Raw genomic sequence first — 17,791 nt, 5'->3', positions numbered from 1 at the left:
ATTTGTCAAAGGGACTAAGGCTAAGTATCTGTCAGGATTTAAAAAATGCAAGTGGGAGTGAAAATAGACCTCCCAGGCAGGGTGCATGAAGGGGACCATCAGGAATTGCTGCAAGGTCCTCCTGCTGTGGTGCTCCAGCTCCTGTGAGGAGTCAGCAGTGATGTGGTACCACAACTTCCCTCTCTTCAGTGAGCTGCAGTGGGATGGGAGGAGGTGCATGAGGCTGCAGCCTTGAGTTTGTGTCTAGGGATACAGTGGGCTTTCAGTTTATAATAATTGGGGTTTTTTCAGTGAGTCACCTTCAGCATTGATAATTTGCTTGCATTTCCTGCTCTTAGACCCAGTAACAAGAATCAATAGTTTGTTTTCACTTGAATACACCTCTGTCTAGCAATGGTGAATAATAGTGCAAGGGAAGAAAAAAATCCATATGTTTTAGTTTGTGACAGTTTGATTGCTGGAAAAAGACACCAAAGGGAAATTCAAAGTGAAATGTCTCAACGCTCTGGGGACGTGAGAGTGACTGATGAGCTTGCTTTTACTGCTTTACTCCATCCACATCCTGCTAATAGAGGACATGGCAGCAGGAAGTCTTTGGGAATGCAGAAGCCAACCCCCTCCCTTCACTCCCTTTATTTTTAGATTTTGTTTTCCCTGTGGTAAAATCTTTGGAACCGGGGTGAGCAGTGCCCATGGTTAGATAGAAATGTGACTCAGTAGTGCCTGGTGTGCAGTCATTCAGGAGAACAGCAGAAATTGCCTCTCACCCTGTGGCTGGAGATTTGGGATGTAATTCCAGTGTATAGTTCTGACATCATGTTTTCTTCTTCACATGGATGAAGATAGTGAATTGATGCAGAACTGTTTTTCTTTTAACTATTGGAAGAAGTGGAAAAACCATTGGCTAAACATAGCATCTAAATTTAGACATCTGAATTAGCAATGCAGGAAGCAGTAGTGTAGCAAACAGCTCCGGAGCACTGCTGGCTGGCAGGATAGAAAATCTGGGCACTTAACAGATGCAGGCATCTCTTTACACCTCCTGGGAATGTGTGTGGGATGCTTCCTCTGGATAATCCTTAAGCCAAGGCTAAACTGGCAGTTTAACTTTCCCCAGAATTCCCAGTGAATGGGTTTTCACAAGGGATTTTTTTTACGTGTAGGTTTTTTTTCTTTGGTCTGAATATTTGCTTACAGTGGGGTTTGCTTCCACAGCTGTTCTGCATTTGGTTTCCGTAGTGGTGAGGAATGTGGTGTGCTGCAATCAAAGCTGAGACTAACAGTCTATTGTAGAAATAGGATTGTAAGGAAAAATTCAAGCAGTTACTTTATTACAGCAAAGATGTGTGGGTTGATGGTCTTGGTAGAATTCAGTTCAGTCTCATGGTACAAGAAGAAATTTCATTACATGTAATAATTAGCTTTTGAAATAAAGAGGATTATCTTTCATTTTAATCACCCTGCCTTAATAGCAGGGAAGAAAAACCATTTTATAAGAGTGCCAACTCTGTTCTCTGTGTTTTCTAAAATGACATTTCAATTGAATTTTATATTTATGGGACTGATACTTAAAACTTGTCATTCTTGTGGATTCTTACCTGTTTCCCTCTGTATATTAACCAGCTGTATTTTTAAAGACTGTAAGCTTCTGTCCTGCTCTCTTGCCAAAAAAATTTCCACAAACAGTTCCTTGTGAAGAGAGTTATTACTTACACTGGTCATTTTTAACTGCAACTCTAATATTCAGCCACATTTCTCTTTGTTGACACAAAGCATTGTATATATATGCTTCATATCCAGTATGTGAATAGCTTGTAAATAAATTACAAAACTAGGTTTAAATTCATTAGTACTTAGCAAAACTAATGGATTGTAATCAGTGTGATGGCTGATGATAGACTGTGCTGTGCCAGCAGGGAACTGGCTCCTAGAAGAAGTTACACCAGCTCAGGAATGACTAGAGACTGGCTGGTGAACATGTTCTTCTCCAGATGCTTTTTTAATTCCTTCAATTAACTTGATTAAGAAGCTTAGCTTAAGTAAGCAGAATTTGTGACTTGGAAGTTCTCCCATGTAGTATTTTCCCAGTGCCTTAGGAATGAATTCCTTTAATGCTGCGTCTGTGTAAGGCAGGCAGCCGTGGTCTCACACAGACACAGGATGGTGTGTGCTCAGTATGAGGGGCACACACGGGGGAGGTGCTTCCCCTCTCTGCACTTGGTTCTTGGCAGAAGTCATAAATCACAGTGATTTCTGCACAGTGCAATTGAATGGAGCCTGACTACCTTATTTTTTTATTGGTGTTGGAAGTTTCCTCCTGCTTAGATCACTCTGAATCCTCCATCAGGAGAGAGGGGAACACTCTCTTCTCTGTGCCCTGTGGTTCCCTAGCAAGGGAATTGCATTTCCTAATTGTACCACCAGTGTCCCTCCCTCCCTCCCTCCCTCCCAGGGAACCCAGTGCATTCTCTTTTCTACCCAGTGATTTATCTTCACAGCATGTGTCATTAGGGAATAGGGAAAGGGGCGTTAAATAGGGAGTCAGATGGTAGCACAGAGTTCTTGTCCATCTGTCTGCTTTCCTTGCAGACATCCCCTCCCTTTCCAGCAAGGATGGTGGTTATATTACAGTATCCTATATTTTTCAGAGCACAGAAAAGTGGTCTCAGCTGGAACCAATTTCTGTCCTACAGATCCTTGTGGTACTGGGGAACCCACCCATCAGTAACTACTGCAGCACCAACAGTATTGACTGCTCAGTATTGTGGCAGCCTGGAGCTCTGCAAGGCTCAGCTCTTGTGTTTACAGCTACTGACTCAACAAATTATTTTCCAAATTGTAAATTCATCCTGGTCTCGGCTTGCAGTTTTTTGTAGAAATAGAAGTTATTTCTGCAGTAACAGAAGTTAGTGTCTTACACAGACTGTCATTAAAGCTATGCAGTAATTTCAGAAATTTACATCTGTGTTTACAGGTGTTTTTTTTTTTCCCCTTAGGAGAATTTCAGAGAGGAGCTTGACACTGCATTTACTTTTTCAGCTCCCCTTGATTATGCTGTGTTAATAAGATGATAATGTAGTCTAATAATTGCTCATGAGTCTGCTACGTAATGAAAGGTGAGGGTCGAGTGTGCTTCCATATGCTTGTCTTTCCAGTAGTGCCAGGTGGGGAGGTGAATATCTGAAAAGGATGCTAAAAATGGGTAAAATTTTAAGCCAGATGTGGCTTCCCGGTATTAAGGAAACTGACAATGGGATGTACAGGAAAAGGAGGGGAAGGGATGAAAACGAGAGGGGAAACTAGGAAGACTGGGATTGTAAGAAAAAGCTGTTAGCCCTAGCTGTGATGAACATTATATGTGGGACAATTGAAAGTACTGTTGTCTTCTGTTCCTTCCTTTGCTGTGGAGGAAGACCTCTGTTGATGAGAGAGATTCTCCAGGTGGTTAGAAGTGTTAATAGACTTCTGGGTTTTAATGCTCCATTAAACTTTCACACTGTGTAAATTATTTTCTTCAAATTTACCTCTATTTTTGATTCTTGACTGTGAATTGTGACAAGAGTTCATACTAAATATGAGAATGCACAACTCCTCTGGACCCCATGATTCTTGTGTAGCAATTTCTGTGTCCACACAGCACTTCAGGGAACAGTTTATCTATTCCAAGAATGGTTGGAATTTAAACCCCCTCAGATTTCCAGTATCCTTAGATTTTTTTTTTCCTTAACCTCTTGGCCAAAAGACTTGCTTTCCTCCTCTGAAACTATTTGTAGTGTTTGTGCAGTATCCCACATGGTTTTATATTCAACAGTGGTGTGGTTTGTACTCCTTGCAAGTCTTCTGCAGCAGTAAATTGTAGTTTGAGAAGTGCAAGTTTGTATTTAGGCTCAAGTGAACATCTTGGTTAGTTCAAATGGTTCTGGAAGGATCTTTGTATAAATCTACTTCATTTTATGCTACTTGTGCTGCTCTTGAGGATGTAGTAAGCAAAAACAAGTTTAGCTCGGATGAAGTAGAAAAAAGAATAATTTTCCCAGTATTTGTTCAGGAATGCAGGCTATACTGACAATGTTATAATTTTTACAACTCAATGGGAAGATGACTTATTTTCCTGCAGGTAGTCCTTTGCTTTTAAAATTATTTCTAAATGTTACTTTTATTCTTTTTTGTGCTGGAAATCAAGATGATCTGTATATCCCAATACAATCTAGTGTTTTGTTTTTCCAGAATTAAAAACTCAGAGCACTTTGTTTTCAGTGTATTCCACCTGTTGCTGAAGATTAACTTGTAATTACTGATGTGCTTTCTCTTTGTCTAAAGTGCTGCTGATCCAAATTTAGACTGAACACATTTTCCTCCAGGGCAGAGCAGGTCCCTTCCTGAGTTATTGGAGAATCAGAGTCTGGCAGATTTAGATCGCGTCTGGAAGATTTTCTGCCATCATATCAAATATAGGGGGGTTGTACCGAGATTATTTGGAGTATACTGTATTTTAATTTTTAATATAGTTTTTTGCAAGACTTCCAGAACACAATGTTACTTATTTTATTTCAGCAGCAGTACACCTAAAGATTAAATATAAGTAGTATTAAGACTTGTATATTTTTATTCACATCAAAACTTGCATGCTGGTGCAGTTTTCTTCCAAACAACTTTCAGTGTTTTTCTCCCTTTTCATCCAATGCATTAAAGAAGGAAATATGGTTAGTAATTAATTGTTACAAATTAAATACTGCTTAAAAAAATTCCCTGCAGAAGAGTGCTTAGTAGAGGGAACTAGAGTGTAAAGTTATTTTGGGAAATACAAGCCTTGTGTTTGAGCTTATAGATCACAGTTTGTGTTGAGAGTTGCCCTGTAGGCAGGCCCAAAGCTGATTTATTTTTATCCATACCTCTATTAGGAAGTCTAGTGTGGGCTTCTTAAAGTACTTTCCTGTGCTCATAAATACCTGGAATTGTTGGCACTTGCAGCATGAATTTCTTTGAGGGTGTGCATTGTTAGGTCAGTAATAGAGAGATGTCAATGCTGCTCCAGGTAGCATCTTCTTCCACCATGGCTTTTCCTAGTTGGAGGCCCTCTCTAATTTTAACACTGCCAAGTCTGGTATAGTTTTTCTCCATAGAACAGTACTGATCTGAAAAAGCAGCCTTTCTGCTTAATCTGGCTCTAGGACAATGAAAGAGCCAGAAAGAAAATCACATTCCACACAGCCAGCAGGGCTTCAATGGGGGCAAACTATACCTGGCAAATTTAGTGCCCTTCTATGGTGAGATTATGGCATTGGTGGATCAGGGAAAGCAATGGATATAATCCACCTGGATTTATGCAAAGCATCTAAGAGTGTCCCACAGGACATCTCTGTTTCTAATCTGGAGAGACATGGATTTGATCAAAGAATCACTTGGGGGATAAGGAGCTGGCCAGAGCAGGGGGCCCAGAGATTTTATGGATGCCCCATCCCAGGAAGTGTTCAAGGCCAGATGGGATGGGGCTTTGAACAACCTGGTCTAAGGACAGGTGTCCCTGACCATGGCAGAGAGGTTGGGACTAAATCTTATAATAACAGAATATCCTCAGTTGGAGGGGACCCAACAGGATCATTAAGCCCAACTTCTGGCCCTGCACAGGACACTCCAAGAGTCACAGCATGTGTGTGAGAGCATTGACCAAACACTTATTGAACAGGCTTGGTGCTGTGCCCTTCCCTGGGGAGCCTGTTCAGTGCCCAACCACCCTCTGGGTGAAGAACATTTTCCTGATACCCAGACTGAACTTCCCCTTATTCAGCTTTGTGCTATTAACCCGAGTCCTGCTGATCTTTAAAGTCCCTCCCAAACCAAACCATTCTGTGATTCACCACTGTGAGACCCATTCTGGGTTCTCACCAAGGTGGTCTTTGTGTCTTCAGGAGTCAGATTTTTGACATGGGGAACATAACTGTCTGTGAATCTTTAACTCCCTAAAGCCCTGTGCCTTTCCCCTGCCTCTCCTGTGTTACCAAGCGCCCTGCTTCCTAAATTTCCTAAATAAAACAAAAAAACAGACACAAAAATATTACTTGGTAAAATGAAAAAGCTTTTATAAGCATGAGGAAAATAAATTTTGTTGCTTAGAGCTTAAGCAGTTTGTTTCTATGATATTACTTTCTCCATTATCTCCACTTGTCTGTGCAATTGTTCTCTACTGACAGATGGGCTTTAGTAGTGGCTGGTGTTTGAAACAGATGAAATTCATTGCTGTTGCTTAAATAATGTGGGGTTTTGCAAAAACATTTATTTGTTTAACGGGAAGTTATGTTGTTGTTTTGTCTTTTTGTCAGCACTCCAAAGAAAACTTGATTCATTGCATCACCTGGGAAGTACAGATTCTGTGCAATCTGATTTTGTCATATTGTTTCCTTAACATATGTGAAGTGTGTTTACTTAATTTCTGTTGTTTAGAAGAAGGAACTGTGGGACTGATGAAGCATTGCTTCCTGGTTTTGTGTCTTGTGGCTGACTTGACATGAAATCTTCAGGACACTTTGCCTGCAGTTACGGCTTTGATGTGAGCTCCTTCTCATCAGGGTTTCTTGGCAAGATGTGGCCTGGCAGCCCAGCCTGATGTTCCATGTGCTCACTTCCAGGATGTCTGTCTGTCCTGTAGGAACAGTTATTCCTGAGCCTGCTGCTGCCCTGTCAGAGTTGGCTGAGGCTAGCTATTGACTGAAGTAGCTGAGGGGGAAGGACTGGGAGGGATGCAGATGGTGTGATTGTGTAAGTCTATTTTCCTATTAAACAAAAGAATACGCTTTTGTTCAGCATCAAACTTGTTCTCATGCATTCATCTCCTGCGTGTTTGTGCAAGAACAATGGCTGGGTTCCCTCCAGCCTTGGCCTCCCCCTCTCACTCTGCAGCCCTGACTGGGGCAATGGGCCTGACCCCGTGTGCATTTGTGTGCACCGTGGTTTGTCCAAGACAGCTTTTTGGGGCATCTCTTCTGCATCAGTCTGTTCAGTTCACAAGGGGAACAATGCCTCCAGCTCTTGCCTGCTGTGTTTGGCCAGAGGCATGGTCTCTTTGTGTCACTGGACTGCTGCAGCACTGCTGGAAGAATGAATGACATCCAGGTGACATCAGGAACTGTCTCTGACGGGCTGCTTCAGCTGAGCACATCTCACAGGTGTTGTCTAACTGCTTCAGTCCAAATGGAAATTACACAAAGTAAGACTGGGGTGCAAAGATGATCACAGAAGTATCATGGCCATTCCAGAACCATTGCAAATTTTAAGCTGGTGGTGAATGTATTTTTATAAAAGATAGTGAGGCAAGGCCCTAGAATCATCCACTGCAGTGTACAGACAGGCACTGTGAGAGTGGAGCCATCTCTGGCCTATCTGAAGTAGCCTTGTGATGTTGTCGACACCCACAGAGCTGCTACTTGTGAGTGTTCCTCCTTAGCCCCATCCTTACTATGGTACTGGTAAAAACCAGTTGCAGACCAAAGTTCCCTTATGATTTACAAAGCCTTGCCAAGCTTGGAAAACACTGACACAATCAAAGACTGAAGCTTGAGCTGAGGGGCCAAATTTTCACTCCAGTGTGATGTTACGGTTTCTGCAGTTGCAGTAAAGTTCTGGTGGACCATTCTGTCAAGCCAGAGGAGCCCTCATCTGCCTGCTTGTCACTTCCTACCATCTGCAGGCCTTCCCTCAGTCTGCTCAGGGATCATCTCTGGCACGTTCCCTGCGATTTGCAACTGGCTAGACTGAGGAATGATGCTTTCCAGGAGTATTTCTCTCATTTATGGCTTTTTAACTTATTTCATTTTAAAGGCCAACTGGCTCCACTGCACATTACAGCAAAAGGAACTGCAGTAAAAGAAAGGCAGTAGAAATGTATTCAGCCACATTTTGAGGCTGTCACTTAATGGATGTTCTGATTTGGAAACTGAAGCTGTAGGGCTGTTGATCCTCTACAAAGCTGTAGAGGTAAAATGTAAAATGAATTGCCTAAAAAGAGAAGGGTTAGGCTGATGGAAAGTAGTAATGACCGGTGAGAAATTGCAATATCAAAATTTAATTATTCCTTGGGTTTTAAATCTCATGTGTGTGACACCTATTGGTATTACTTACTTGGTGAAGCATGGTGAGTAGAAATATAAAATGGCAAAGGATCTTGTAAAATGCACAGTGGAGCTGAAAGCATAATTTTCAATTTAGTGTTAAGCCTTTTTGAGTGTTAATTTGCTCTTTTGATACAACCCTGACACTTGAATAATAAAAATGATCCCATCAACTGAAAAAAACAAGAAGGTATTTGCTGTGACAAAAAGGTGGAAGATGAATGATTTTGGAGAGAGGAAGATGTAAGCAGAAGCTCATGCCTGTGCTGAATTCAGAGATGAAGTTTAGCTGTGCCCCTTAGGGCAGCTTGAAGTGACTGTGGAAATTTGCTCCATGGTTTGGACTGTTGCCTAAAGGAATGGTTCTGCCTTTGAGATTTTAATTTTTTTTCTCTCTCTTTCCTTTTGCCAGAGCAAGTATTTACATAACTGTCTGGTGTTCTAGATCAGAGGGCTTATTCACCTGAAAATAACCTGGCAAAATAAGACACTAGATTTTGCTCACTTTAGGTTTCTGAAGCAGACCCATTTCAAGGCCATTTGAATGCAGGTGGGTGAAGACAAAAGGGAGGAATGACTAGGAAAGAGTGGTAGAAAGGATGTAGCAGCTTGAACATCTGTACCCTTATGGTAATTGTGGGATTGCATGGATATTCCTGTTATATACCCTGGAAAGAAAAGTGCTGTTTCCTTTCAGGAACTTCAGAACTGAAATATCTCTAGTTTTAAAAGGACTTGCATAGTGAAAAAAGTAGTTTTTATTGCATTGTATTACTATATTTGTTTTTCAAATTGCATTGCTGTATTCTGAGAAGTGATTACATAGAAAAACGGTTTACAGACTTGAAGTATTTTCAGTTTATGTTTCTTCAGAATAGAAATGTCTTCATCTAAAACCAACTTTCAGCATGAAAAGGGAGAATTACAGAAACACATGCAGAGAGAGGAAGGCATAAAACCAACCCAAAACCTCAAGTCAGCTCCATTCCTAAATACAGTAGATGGAAGTATTTAAAAATATACATTCCACTGTATTCATTGCTACTCAGGATTCTTTCTGCATTCTTCATCATATGACTAAACTGCTTCTAAGTCAGATGGTACAGATGGTATGGTATTTCAGATTATTCTAATTCCAAGCAGCTAAATGCACAGTCTTTTTTAATAACAAGCTTATCCTGATTTTTGAAACAATTACATTTTTGTAACATTACAAAACAAGTTACTCTTTATGGAGGAATGTCCTTGGGATTTTCAGGATTTGCATTTCTCTCAGGAATTGAAGGAGTCATGATTTACTGCTGCATTGTTCATCCCACATATTAAATGTCACTTGCTAAGTGTGCATGCAGCATCAAATTTTGTCCGTAGCACAGGATAGCTAGGAATAGCCAAGCATTTTTGTCTGGTTGCATTGTTATTGCATATTCCCAGTTTGACCAAGGAAGCCAACACTGTTGATTTATTGCCTATTCTGAACAATGTTGGATACCAGGATCTATAGTTGAGTCCAGGCTACCCAGTCTCTTTAAGTGCCAAAAATGTGCTTAATTCATTGTCACCCTCAAAACAGTGTTGTCATGGTTATGTAGCTGTTTGCACACTGGGAGCAAAGCTGATAGACACTGTGCCTTCACATTGTCTGGCTGGGGGTAAAAGTCCTTGTCCTTGAGCATACATAAACCCCTTTCATTGATCTGCCCAGCATAGCACATCATGTGTTTTTCTTCTTCCTATTCCTTCTGTAGGGACTTTGGGACTGGAGTTACATTCAGTGTGTTCAGACACTGTGTCTGTTCTGTTTAGGCATCTGGGGAGGGAGCAGTTCTGTTGCCCACAGAGGAGTGGCCTTGGTTCAATGCTGCCTCTCTTGGCATTCAGGGGTCCTTGCTGGCTGGTGACAAAGCCCATGTTGGCAGGGGACGTGGTGCTGAGGTCTGGCTGCAGGAGGAAAAAAATGAATGAGGGCCAACAGCAGAAAGAGTGAGAAGTGCTCTGTAGACATTGGCAATGCTGTTGGGTAGAGGCATCTCCTTCCTTGCTTTTTATGATGGCCACTTTCACTGGTCAGTGTCATTAGCTGGGACTCACCTTCTGCCTCTCACTCTTTGGGTAAGTGTTATTTTAGGAGGATTAACCTGAGTCCTGGTGTGTTCCTAATGTAGTTTTGAATTGTGTTTATGTGCTGTCATTTCTTATGCATTTTTGTTGAGCTTCCTGCATGTCTAGTTTGTGATCCACAGGAAAATACAACTATGAATGCTGAAAGCTGACTTTGCTGGAGGCATGTTTCTTTTATCAGTTATGTTCTACTGATGCCAGCATACCAAACTCAAGAAATGCACCCTGTTTAATTACAGCAAAGTGATGTCCCAGCAAAGCTTTATGTAGTAAGTGTAATTTGTGGTTTTATTGTGAATGATTTCCCTAAATATTTTAGCAGTCTGAATGAAGATACTGCTAAGTGACATGGACACGCTTTTCCTGTTTGGAGTTGTATTGTTCCTGTACAGTGCATTTACTCTGATTGTTGTAGCCTGACAAAGCTCAGCATGAATGGGAAACTGTGGGACAGAAATTATTTAGGCTGCAAAAACCAGCAGTCTTCTCACACAGGGATAAATGGTGAAATGTGGTGGTAGTCACTAAACCAATGTAATGGAGACATCATATATTAAACCAGTTTGAAATAGTTTGTTTTTTAACCCCTGTAGTGGTTTGAAATGACGGGAAGAGCAAAGATTCGGGAAAACCTTTCAAGTAAAGCTATACAGTGAAAATTTTTGCTCTTTCTATTTCTGAATATATATGTATCTGGTGAGAAGATTTAGGCAAGGAAATCTAAGTTTCTCTACTTAGGTGTAAGATTGCAAAAAAAGCAGTTGAATGATACTGTGCTTTGACAAGTTTCTATTGACTCAGGTGATGGTAAGAAGGTTTTACAACCAAATATTTCTGTAAGTGGGTTGAACACTAAGTCTGACAGGAATAATCTGTTGTCCCTGACCCACAGCTTTTGGTAATGCTGTGTAGGTACTGATCCTGTGCTGCAGACAGGAAGCAGGTCTGGGGTACCTTTGCCAGATTAATTGTCACTCCCCTTCCCTCCATGGCAGTGTGCATGGCTTTCCCACAGCTGCTGGTGTGAGGAGAAGCTGCCTGCAGATCCCCATGGTAGTGGGGCAGGAGCCGCTTTCCTGAGGCACCTGTGCTGCCAGTGTGTGACCTGTGGAAGTAGGGAAGATTTTGTTGGTGAAGACAAGCTGAGCCTTGGTGAGCTGTGTCCCTCCAGCAGCAGCTGGTGATAGGATGGAGGGCACAGTGGCGCTTCCCTGCTGTGGCTGCCTCAGCTGGGTCTCTGCCATCTGCTTGGTGAAAAAGGACAGGACACGGGCAAGGCCATGGATGATCTGGTTTTTGAGACACATTGCTCCTGCAAGCCCCCAACGGGACTGTTTGTGCTGCCAGGAGGACTTTATGGATGAGTTGCTCTCACTGCTGCTGCCTGGGTTGGGAGGCAAGGCTGCTCCTCACATAAAGTCTTCATGTCAGCTGTTGTAAGAAATCGTGCCTGAACAAACCATGTGATATAACATAAACTATTCAGTGCAATATAAAGGCTACTCAGTGCAAATCTCCAATCACCCAGTGCAAAGCAACAACTAAATAAACTATTTAGTGCAGTACAACAAGCTGCTACTCAGCTCCAGCAACCAGAGCTGCCTAACTGTAGGATTTTTCCACTCTTGTTCCATACTATGTCCATGCAAAGCTATTTGGCAAAATATTAATTATCTAATTAATTTATGTGGTAATGGTCATGTGTGATGAAAGACTTCATATTGTAAGATATTAAGTACTTACTGAGGGCATCCCAGAGCGCAGACACAGTTGTGTGTATATCAAGGTACTCCTAATGATGCATTTTACTCCTCTGAATTACTGATCTATCTATTAGCTGCCTATTTATGTTGCAGTTTGGGGCACATGAGGAAGAATGTCTGTGGCTTGCCAAGTGAGTCAATTCAGTGTTTATGATTTCTTGGTGATTTGCCAGGCAAACATCTGTGCCAAGTTTAGTTTCTCATGTGATCAGGAAGTGATACAGCAGGATGCACTGAGGACTTTCCTGGCTGTCTCCCCTCAGCACCCTGACAGGAATGTGGCAATTGGCTTGTGCTTTAAAGTAGAAATTTTCAAAGGCATGTAGAGCTAAATCTCAAATAGATGTCACTGACGTTCCCTTTGAAAGTCTGACGTGTTCCCTTTTCATTTCCTTTCAAGCTCAAACAATCACTTTTTAAAAGGAATTACCCAATCCCTGAGCATGTATCCTCCAATGAAAGTTTGCTTACAACTTTTACTCCTGTTGCTTCCCTGTCTGTGTATTAGTGTCAGTATTTAATTTCTCCTGGGATTATAGGTGTGGAATAAAGTACTGAACTTGCTTTGCTGGGCCAAATTGGCATCATAGCATCGAAACAACCCATGAGTGCTTGTGCACTATTGGAAATGGGAAGCATCAGCTTAAATGTAATTGCTGTTTAAAGTTTTGGGTTCCCCTAACATGGTTTGGAAAGGAATAAGGGGGATCATTCAAGTTGACCTCATGTGGAGAGCTCCTGTGAATTGTGAGTCTTCCTGCAAATGTGATATGAAGGGGTTGGATGCATATGTATATTGTTTAATTTTCAAACATTAAAAGTAGTTGCAGTGAGCTGGTTCTTTTACACTGATGTGTGTGCATATGCTCTTGTGGGAACCAACCACCAGAAAATATTTTCCTGTAATAACTGTAATGTGGTTTTGAAAAATCACCTTTGTACTTCTTTTTTTCCTGTTTTTTTTAAAGAAGACTAGATGTGGTTTAATGTCTGTATTTAATACATGCAGAAAATACTTTACATGTTATTTGCCATTGGAAATAATAAGAGGACTTCATTCACTTCTCAAACTTGGTTGGATGGTAAATCTTATAGGGTTTTTTTCCTAAACTTCTTTTTGTTACCTTTTATTGCACTTACATGTTTCTTAGCTTCTTTCAGGAATTATCTTTGGAATGGGACTGTGCATTTGGAGTAGATGTTATTTAAAAGGAAGAACAGGGGCTTGACTTACCAAGTGAAATATTGCAGGATGGTTTTTGCAAGAATATTTCTGCCCATCTGCTGTTTGGTATTTTATGACAAGCAACTGTCACTTGGGCTCTTCAGCCTCTTGAGAGTGTGGAGATTTTTTGCTTCTTGAAGCATGTCATCACTCTGTCAATAAATAAACAGAGTGGGTCTACTCTGCTATATTTGAGCATTCCTGGATTTGGCACTGGTTTTGCTAGAAGACAGAAGTATGTCTGCTGCTGCAATACTGTGTTTGATCCCATGTCAGTCATGTATTTGAGTTTATAGGACTTTGTCATAATTTCTACTCCTCTAGTACTTTTAGAGGTTCTTGATTTATCTCTACACTCTACTTGAGCTCTGAAATGTGAACAAATCGAACTTATCCAGGCTGCAGAAAAGCTTTTCCTGGTGCTTTTTTGCCCTGTTTGTCTGTAGACGCAAAGAAGTAATACATTTCAAAATCATGTATTCCCCATAATGTGTCTTACTGTGTTCTGGGTCAGCTGAATACTGAAATACAGGAACTGTGGATTAGCCTGCTGTCCATTAGCATTAGGAATATCCCCTGTTGCAGTAGCTGCCCATTAGAAATGTCTGCCAAAGAACTGAAACAGCCATTCTTCATTTGTCCTTCCATGGCTCCTTTTCCTACTGCCTTCCTTTTTTTTTTTTTTTTTTCTTTTAGCTCCTTTATTAAAAAAAAAAAAAAAAAAGAACAAAAAAACCTCAAAATCTTGATGAATTTTTGTTGTTTTTCTCCTTTTATTTAGTGTAGTCAGGGTGAAATCAAAAGAAACATTCAAATTTTGCTGCCATTTGCTGTTGGCTGCATTTGTTTTTATAAGAGCAGAGAAGCTGAAGTCTCTATCACCAGGGCCCAGGACACAGCTTGTCTGGAAATAAAAGATTCTGCCCTGGTGTGTGTCTGGGACTGAACCAAAAGCACAAGTGAAAGTGAAGCTACCACAGCACATAAAGTTTGTCCCTGTTGTTGGGGAACAGCATCTGCCTGCTTTGGGCCCGCTGTGAACTTGGCCAGACAAAATAGGTGGAAGGGCAGAAGGTGAGGAATGTCTGCATCCTATCATGAATTGGAGGAAATGACCGTCTGCGCTGGTGCGCTCCGCATCCTGCTGGCAGCCTGGCTAGCGCTGCAGGACACTGCACAAGGAGGAGTGCATTTAGCTCTGGTGTTTAAAATAGCTCCTAGGGATGAGAAGAAGCGCTTCAAAAATATGCTGTGGGTTTCCTATTGGCTTTCTTGAACTAACTGGAAACTTTCTGCTTTCTTTCAGGAGCATTTTTTACTCTGAAAACATTGCTGCTAAAAAACTCCAAACAGAAGGAGTAAATCCACTCAGCTTGTCAGGTCACTGGCTCAGCGTAACGGTGCTTTCATGAGGTGACGTTGGGCCAAAGTCAACTTTTCTTTCTCCTTTGTAAACCTGCAGCCAAGCAATGGGCCAGAAAATCTCAGGGAGCATAAAGTCTGTGGATGTGAGGGAGCCCCCTTATAGACCCGTGAAACGAGAGCTGAGAGGCCCGGATTTCTGCAAGCCCGCACGCCTGGACATGCTGTTGGATATGCCCCCTGCCAAGCTGGAGGTCCAGTACAAACACGCCTGGAATAACGAAGATCGCTCGTTAAATATCTTTGTAAAGGAGGACGACAAACTGACTTTCCACAGACACCCTGTGGCACAGAGCACGGATTGCATCCGGGGCAAGGTGGGCTACACGCGGGGCCTGCACGTGTGGCAGATCCACTGGCCCACGAGGCAGCGCGGGACTCACGCCGTGGTGGGCGTCTCCACGGCCGACGCGCCGCTGCACTCGGTGGGGTACACGTCCTTGGTTGGTAGCAACAATGAATCCTGGGGCTGGGATCTGGGGCGCAACAAACTCTACCACAACTGTAAAAACCAGCCCGGGGTCACGTACCCCGTCTTTTTGGAACCAGATGAGTCTTTTGTACTCCCAGACTCCTTACTGGTGGTTTTGGATATGGATGAAGGGACGCTTAGCTTCATGGTCGATGGACAGTATCTTGGAGTGGCCTTCAGAGGACTAAAAGGGAAAAAACTTTACCCCATAGTCAGTGCAGTTTGGGGGCACTGTGAAATTACAATGAGATACATCAATGGACTTGACCGTAAGTGTTACCACTTTTTTTTTTGTTACCTTCTTGATTTTTCTTTTATAGAGGTTTTTCTTTCTCCTTCTGCTGTGGACAGTATGCTGAGGGGAGCAGACTGTCCAACTATGAGGAGACTGCACTCTGTATTTACTGCCCACAATGAATATATCTCTGTGTCTGGTAATGATGGTATGGATTGTGTCAAAATACCTTCCTTCTTGACAGGCAGAGTGGCAAGAATTCTGTGTCCAAAGAAACTGAACGGGCTGAGAAAAAGATACTGAGAAACTTCCTGGGTATATTTAACAGTAGAACTCTTGTTTACTGGAGGATATGTTTTAAATCTGTGGTTTCCAAATAGGATTTGTGGATCCTGTAAAAATTTCCTGTAGTAGTGGAAACTCTTACTTGGTGTGCATAAACATACTTGAAGACTGGCCAGACAACTTTCTTTCTGTAGTTGCCTCCTCAGAAGCAGCTGTGGATCCCAAGAATCTGGAAACTCAGATCAAATACTGCTTTCAGCAGTTTTTCTGAAAGAGAGCTGTGTTCCTAGTTCACTTCAGAAGGTAGTCTCTCTCTGAATATTGTCCAGAAATCCAGGGTTTTGGATAAGCATGAGCTATTTCTAACAGGGTAATATCTAATGAAATTGTTAGATGACAAGGAGAAGCATGTTGCTGCTGTGACCCCCAGGCAGTGGCCCAGCAGCAGCTGAGTGCCAGAAGTGGGTCCTGTCCAGTTCTCCATGCACAGGAGGGCATGGGCTCTGCCAGGTCTGTGCCCAGTTCACACACAGGAGCATGGACTGCCTCAGAACTGCCTGAACTCAGCCAGCTTGCATGCAGGGTGAGCAGGCTACTGGCGCACAAAAACAAGAGCCAGAATTTCTGGTTGGATGGTGTTTAGTCCACCTATTCCTTCAGGGTAGCTAAATTCAAAGAATTTACTTTGAATAATACTTCTGTTTCCTTTGGGTATGTAAGTAGAGATGTGAAAAGCAGAGGATCTGTTGCATATCAGTAACTGCTGATAGAGCCCAGGGAGCTGTGCTGGTCAGGGCCAGATCCTGCAAGAAGGGATGCTGCTCACTGTCAGCTTCTCAGCTGCTGGAAACTGGGGAATAAAAGAATGGACAAGGTAGCAAGTGGAACTTGGGCAAATGTTCAATACTTGTTTTTTAATTAATAATTTCTAAAAGAATTTACTATCCTTTTCCATTAGGACGGAGTGGTCTAAATATTTTTTCTGTCAAAAATTAATTCTCCGCTCATTAACCTTATATCTGACATACCAAGTAGAAACAAAATTAAATGGTTTGACCCTGCTTAAGATTACCTTTTCTAAACATCTCTAATAAGCTCTGAGGGAAAGACTTTTTATCCACAGAAGCCCTGCAGGTTTTACAGCTGGATGCTAAATGGCAGCTTCCCAAGTGCTTTCATACAGGGGAATATCCAGGGATCTTAAGTATTTTGCAATTACTCAGCCATTGCAGAATGATGTGCTGACAGTCTTTTTCTTGGATTGTGGGGGAGAGAGACTTTTGCAAACCAAGTATTTGTTTGTGAAAGCAGTTTTTATAATACTGTGAATATCTGCCAAACTAAGCAAAGTACAGCTCAGCTTTGTCCATCACGTCCACACAAGGAATTGTTCTGCATTCCTTTTGTAGCTTTCACAGGGCTGCTCAAGGGAGCTCTAGGAGGATGAAAACACAGGAGTTGGATGTGAATGAGTTTGGTAGAAATTACAAAATAAAAGGGACTAAGTGGAGAAGGATAGCTGTGGTGTGTGAGATGGCAGAGAGAAAAATTCCCATCTGGTTTCTCATGGGATAATTTTGCTGGAAGAGGCAGGATAGCTTCCTAAACTATCCCTGAGAAAGTCACAGCCTGTATTGTTTTTAAACACATAAACCCATGGATAAAAGTTAACTTGAGAACCAAACCTTTATGTAGGCCTGAGTGTTAATCTGATCATGTGAAGAGGAAGTTTAAAGCCACTTGGCTGTGGGGCAGTTTGACATCCTGGAATCACATCATTTGTTATCACATGTTCACTGATCCATTCCTGTCCTGAAACAAAAACAGCATTCAAGAAACCAAATGAGCTTGTTTAGCTGGTGCTCCAGAGCAAACACTGTCTTTTTTCCACTAAGGGTGTTTCTATCCAGTCAGCCCTTGTGCAACAGTGCAGGTTTGGCTGTGGCACTCTCCAAGTTTGCACTCATAGCACTTTTGATTGCAGGTTTTATAGTTGCTTGTTCTTGTGAAAATCAGAGCAGGTATTGAAGAACAGTTGTGTTCACAAATTTAAATACATTTGAACATATATGTATGTGGGGAGTTGTTACTGTTTGATTTCTTTCTAACATTACCAGTTAGCTCTTCTTTTTCCCCCCTTTTTTTCCCCCCCTAATCTTTTTT

At 41.9% G+C, this 17,791-nt stretch overlaps 1 protein-coding gene across 1 annotated transcript in view; it reads left to right on the top strand.

Moving 5' to 3' along the window:
- The window catches only part of SPSB4 (splA/ryanodine receptor domain and SOCS box containing 4), a 76,130-nt gene that overhangs the window by 7,424 nt on the left and 50,915 nt on the right, over positions 1-17,791 (top strand). Inside the window, exon 2 of the mRNA XM_058812387.1 lies at positions 14,521-15,377. Coding sequence (XP_058668370.1) covers positions 14,684-15,377 — 694 coding nt within the window. The 5' untranslated portion in view covers positions 14,521-14,683. The remainder of the gene's footprint in view (positions 1-14,520; positions 15,378-17,791) is intronic.

This window comes from Ammospiza caudacuta, chromosome 11, assembly GCF_027887145.1.
Source record: "Ammospiza caudacuta isolate bAmmCau1 chromosome 11, bAmmCau1.pri, whole genome shotgun sequence".
NCBI classification, from domain to species: domain Eukaryota; kingdom Metazoa; phylum Chordata; class Aves; order Passeriformes; family Passerellidae; genus Ammospiza; species Ammospiza caudacuta.
The sequence above is the reverse complement of the archived record's forward strand: the minus strand, read 5'-3'. Positions and strand labels throughout refer to the sequence as shown.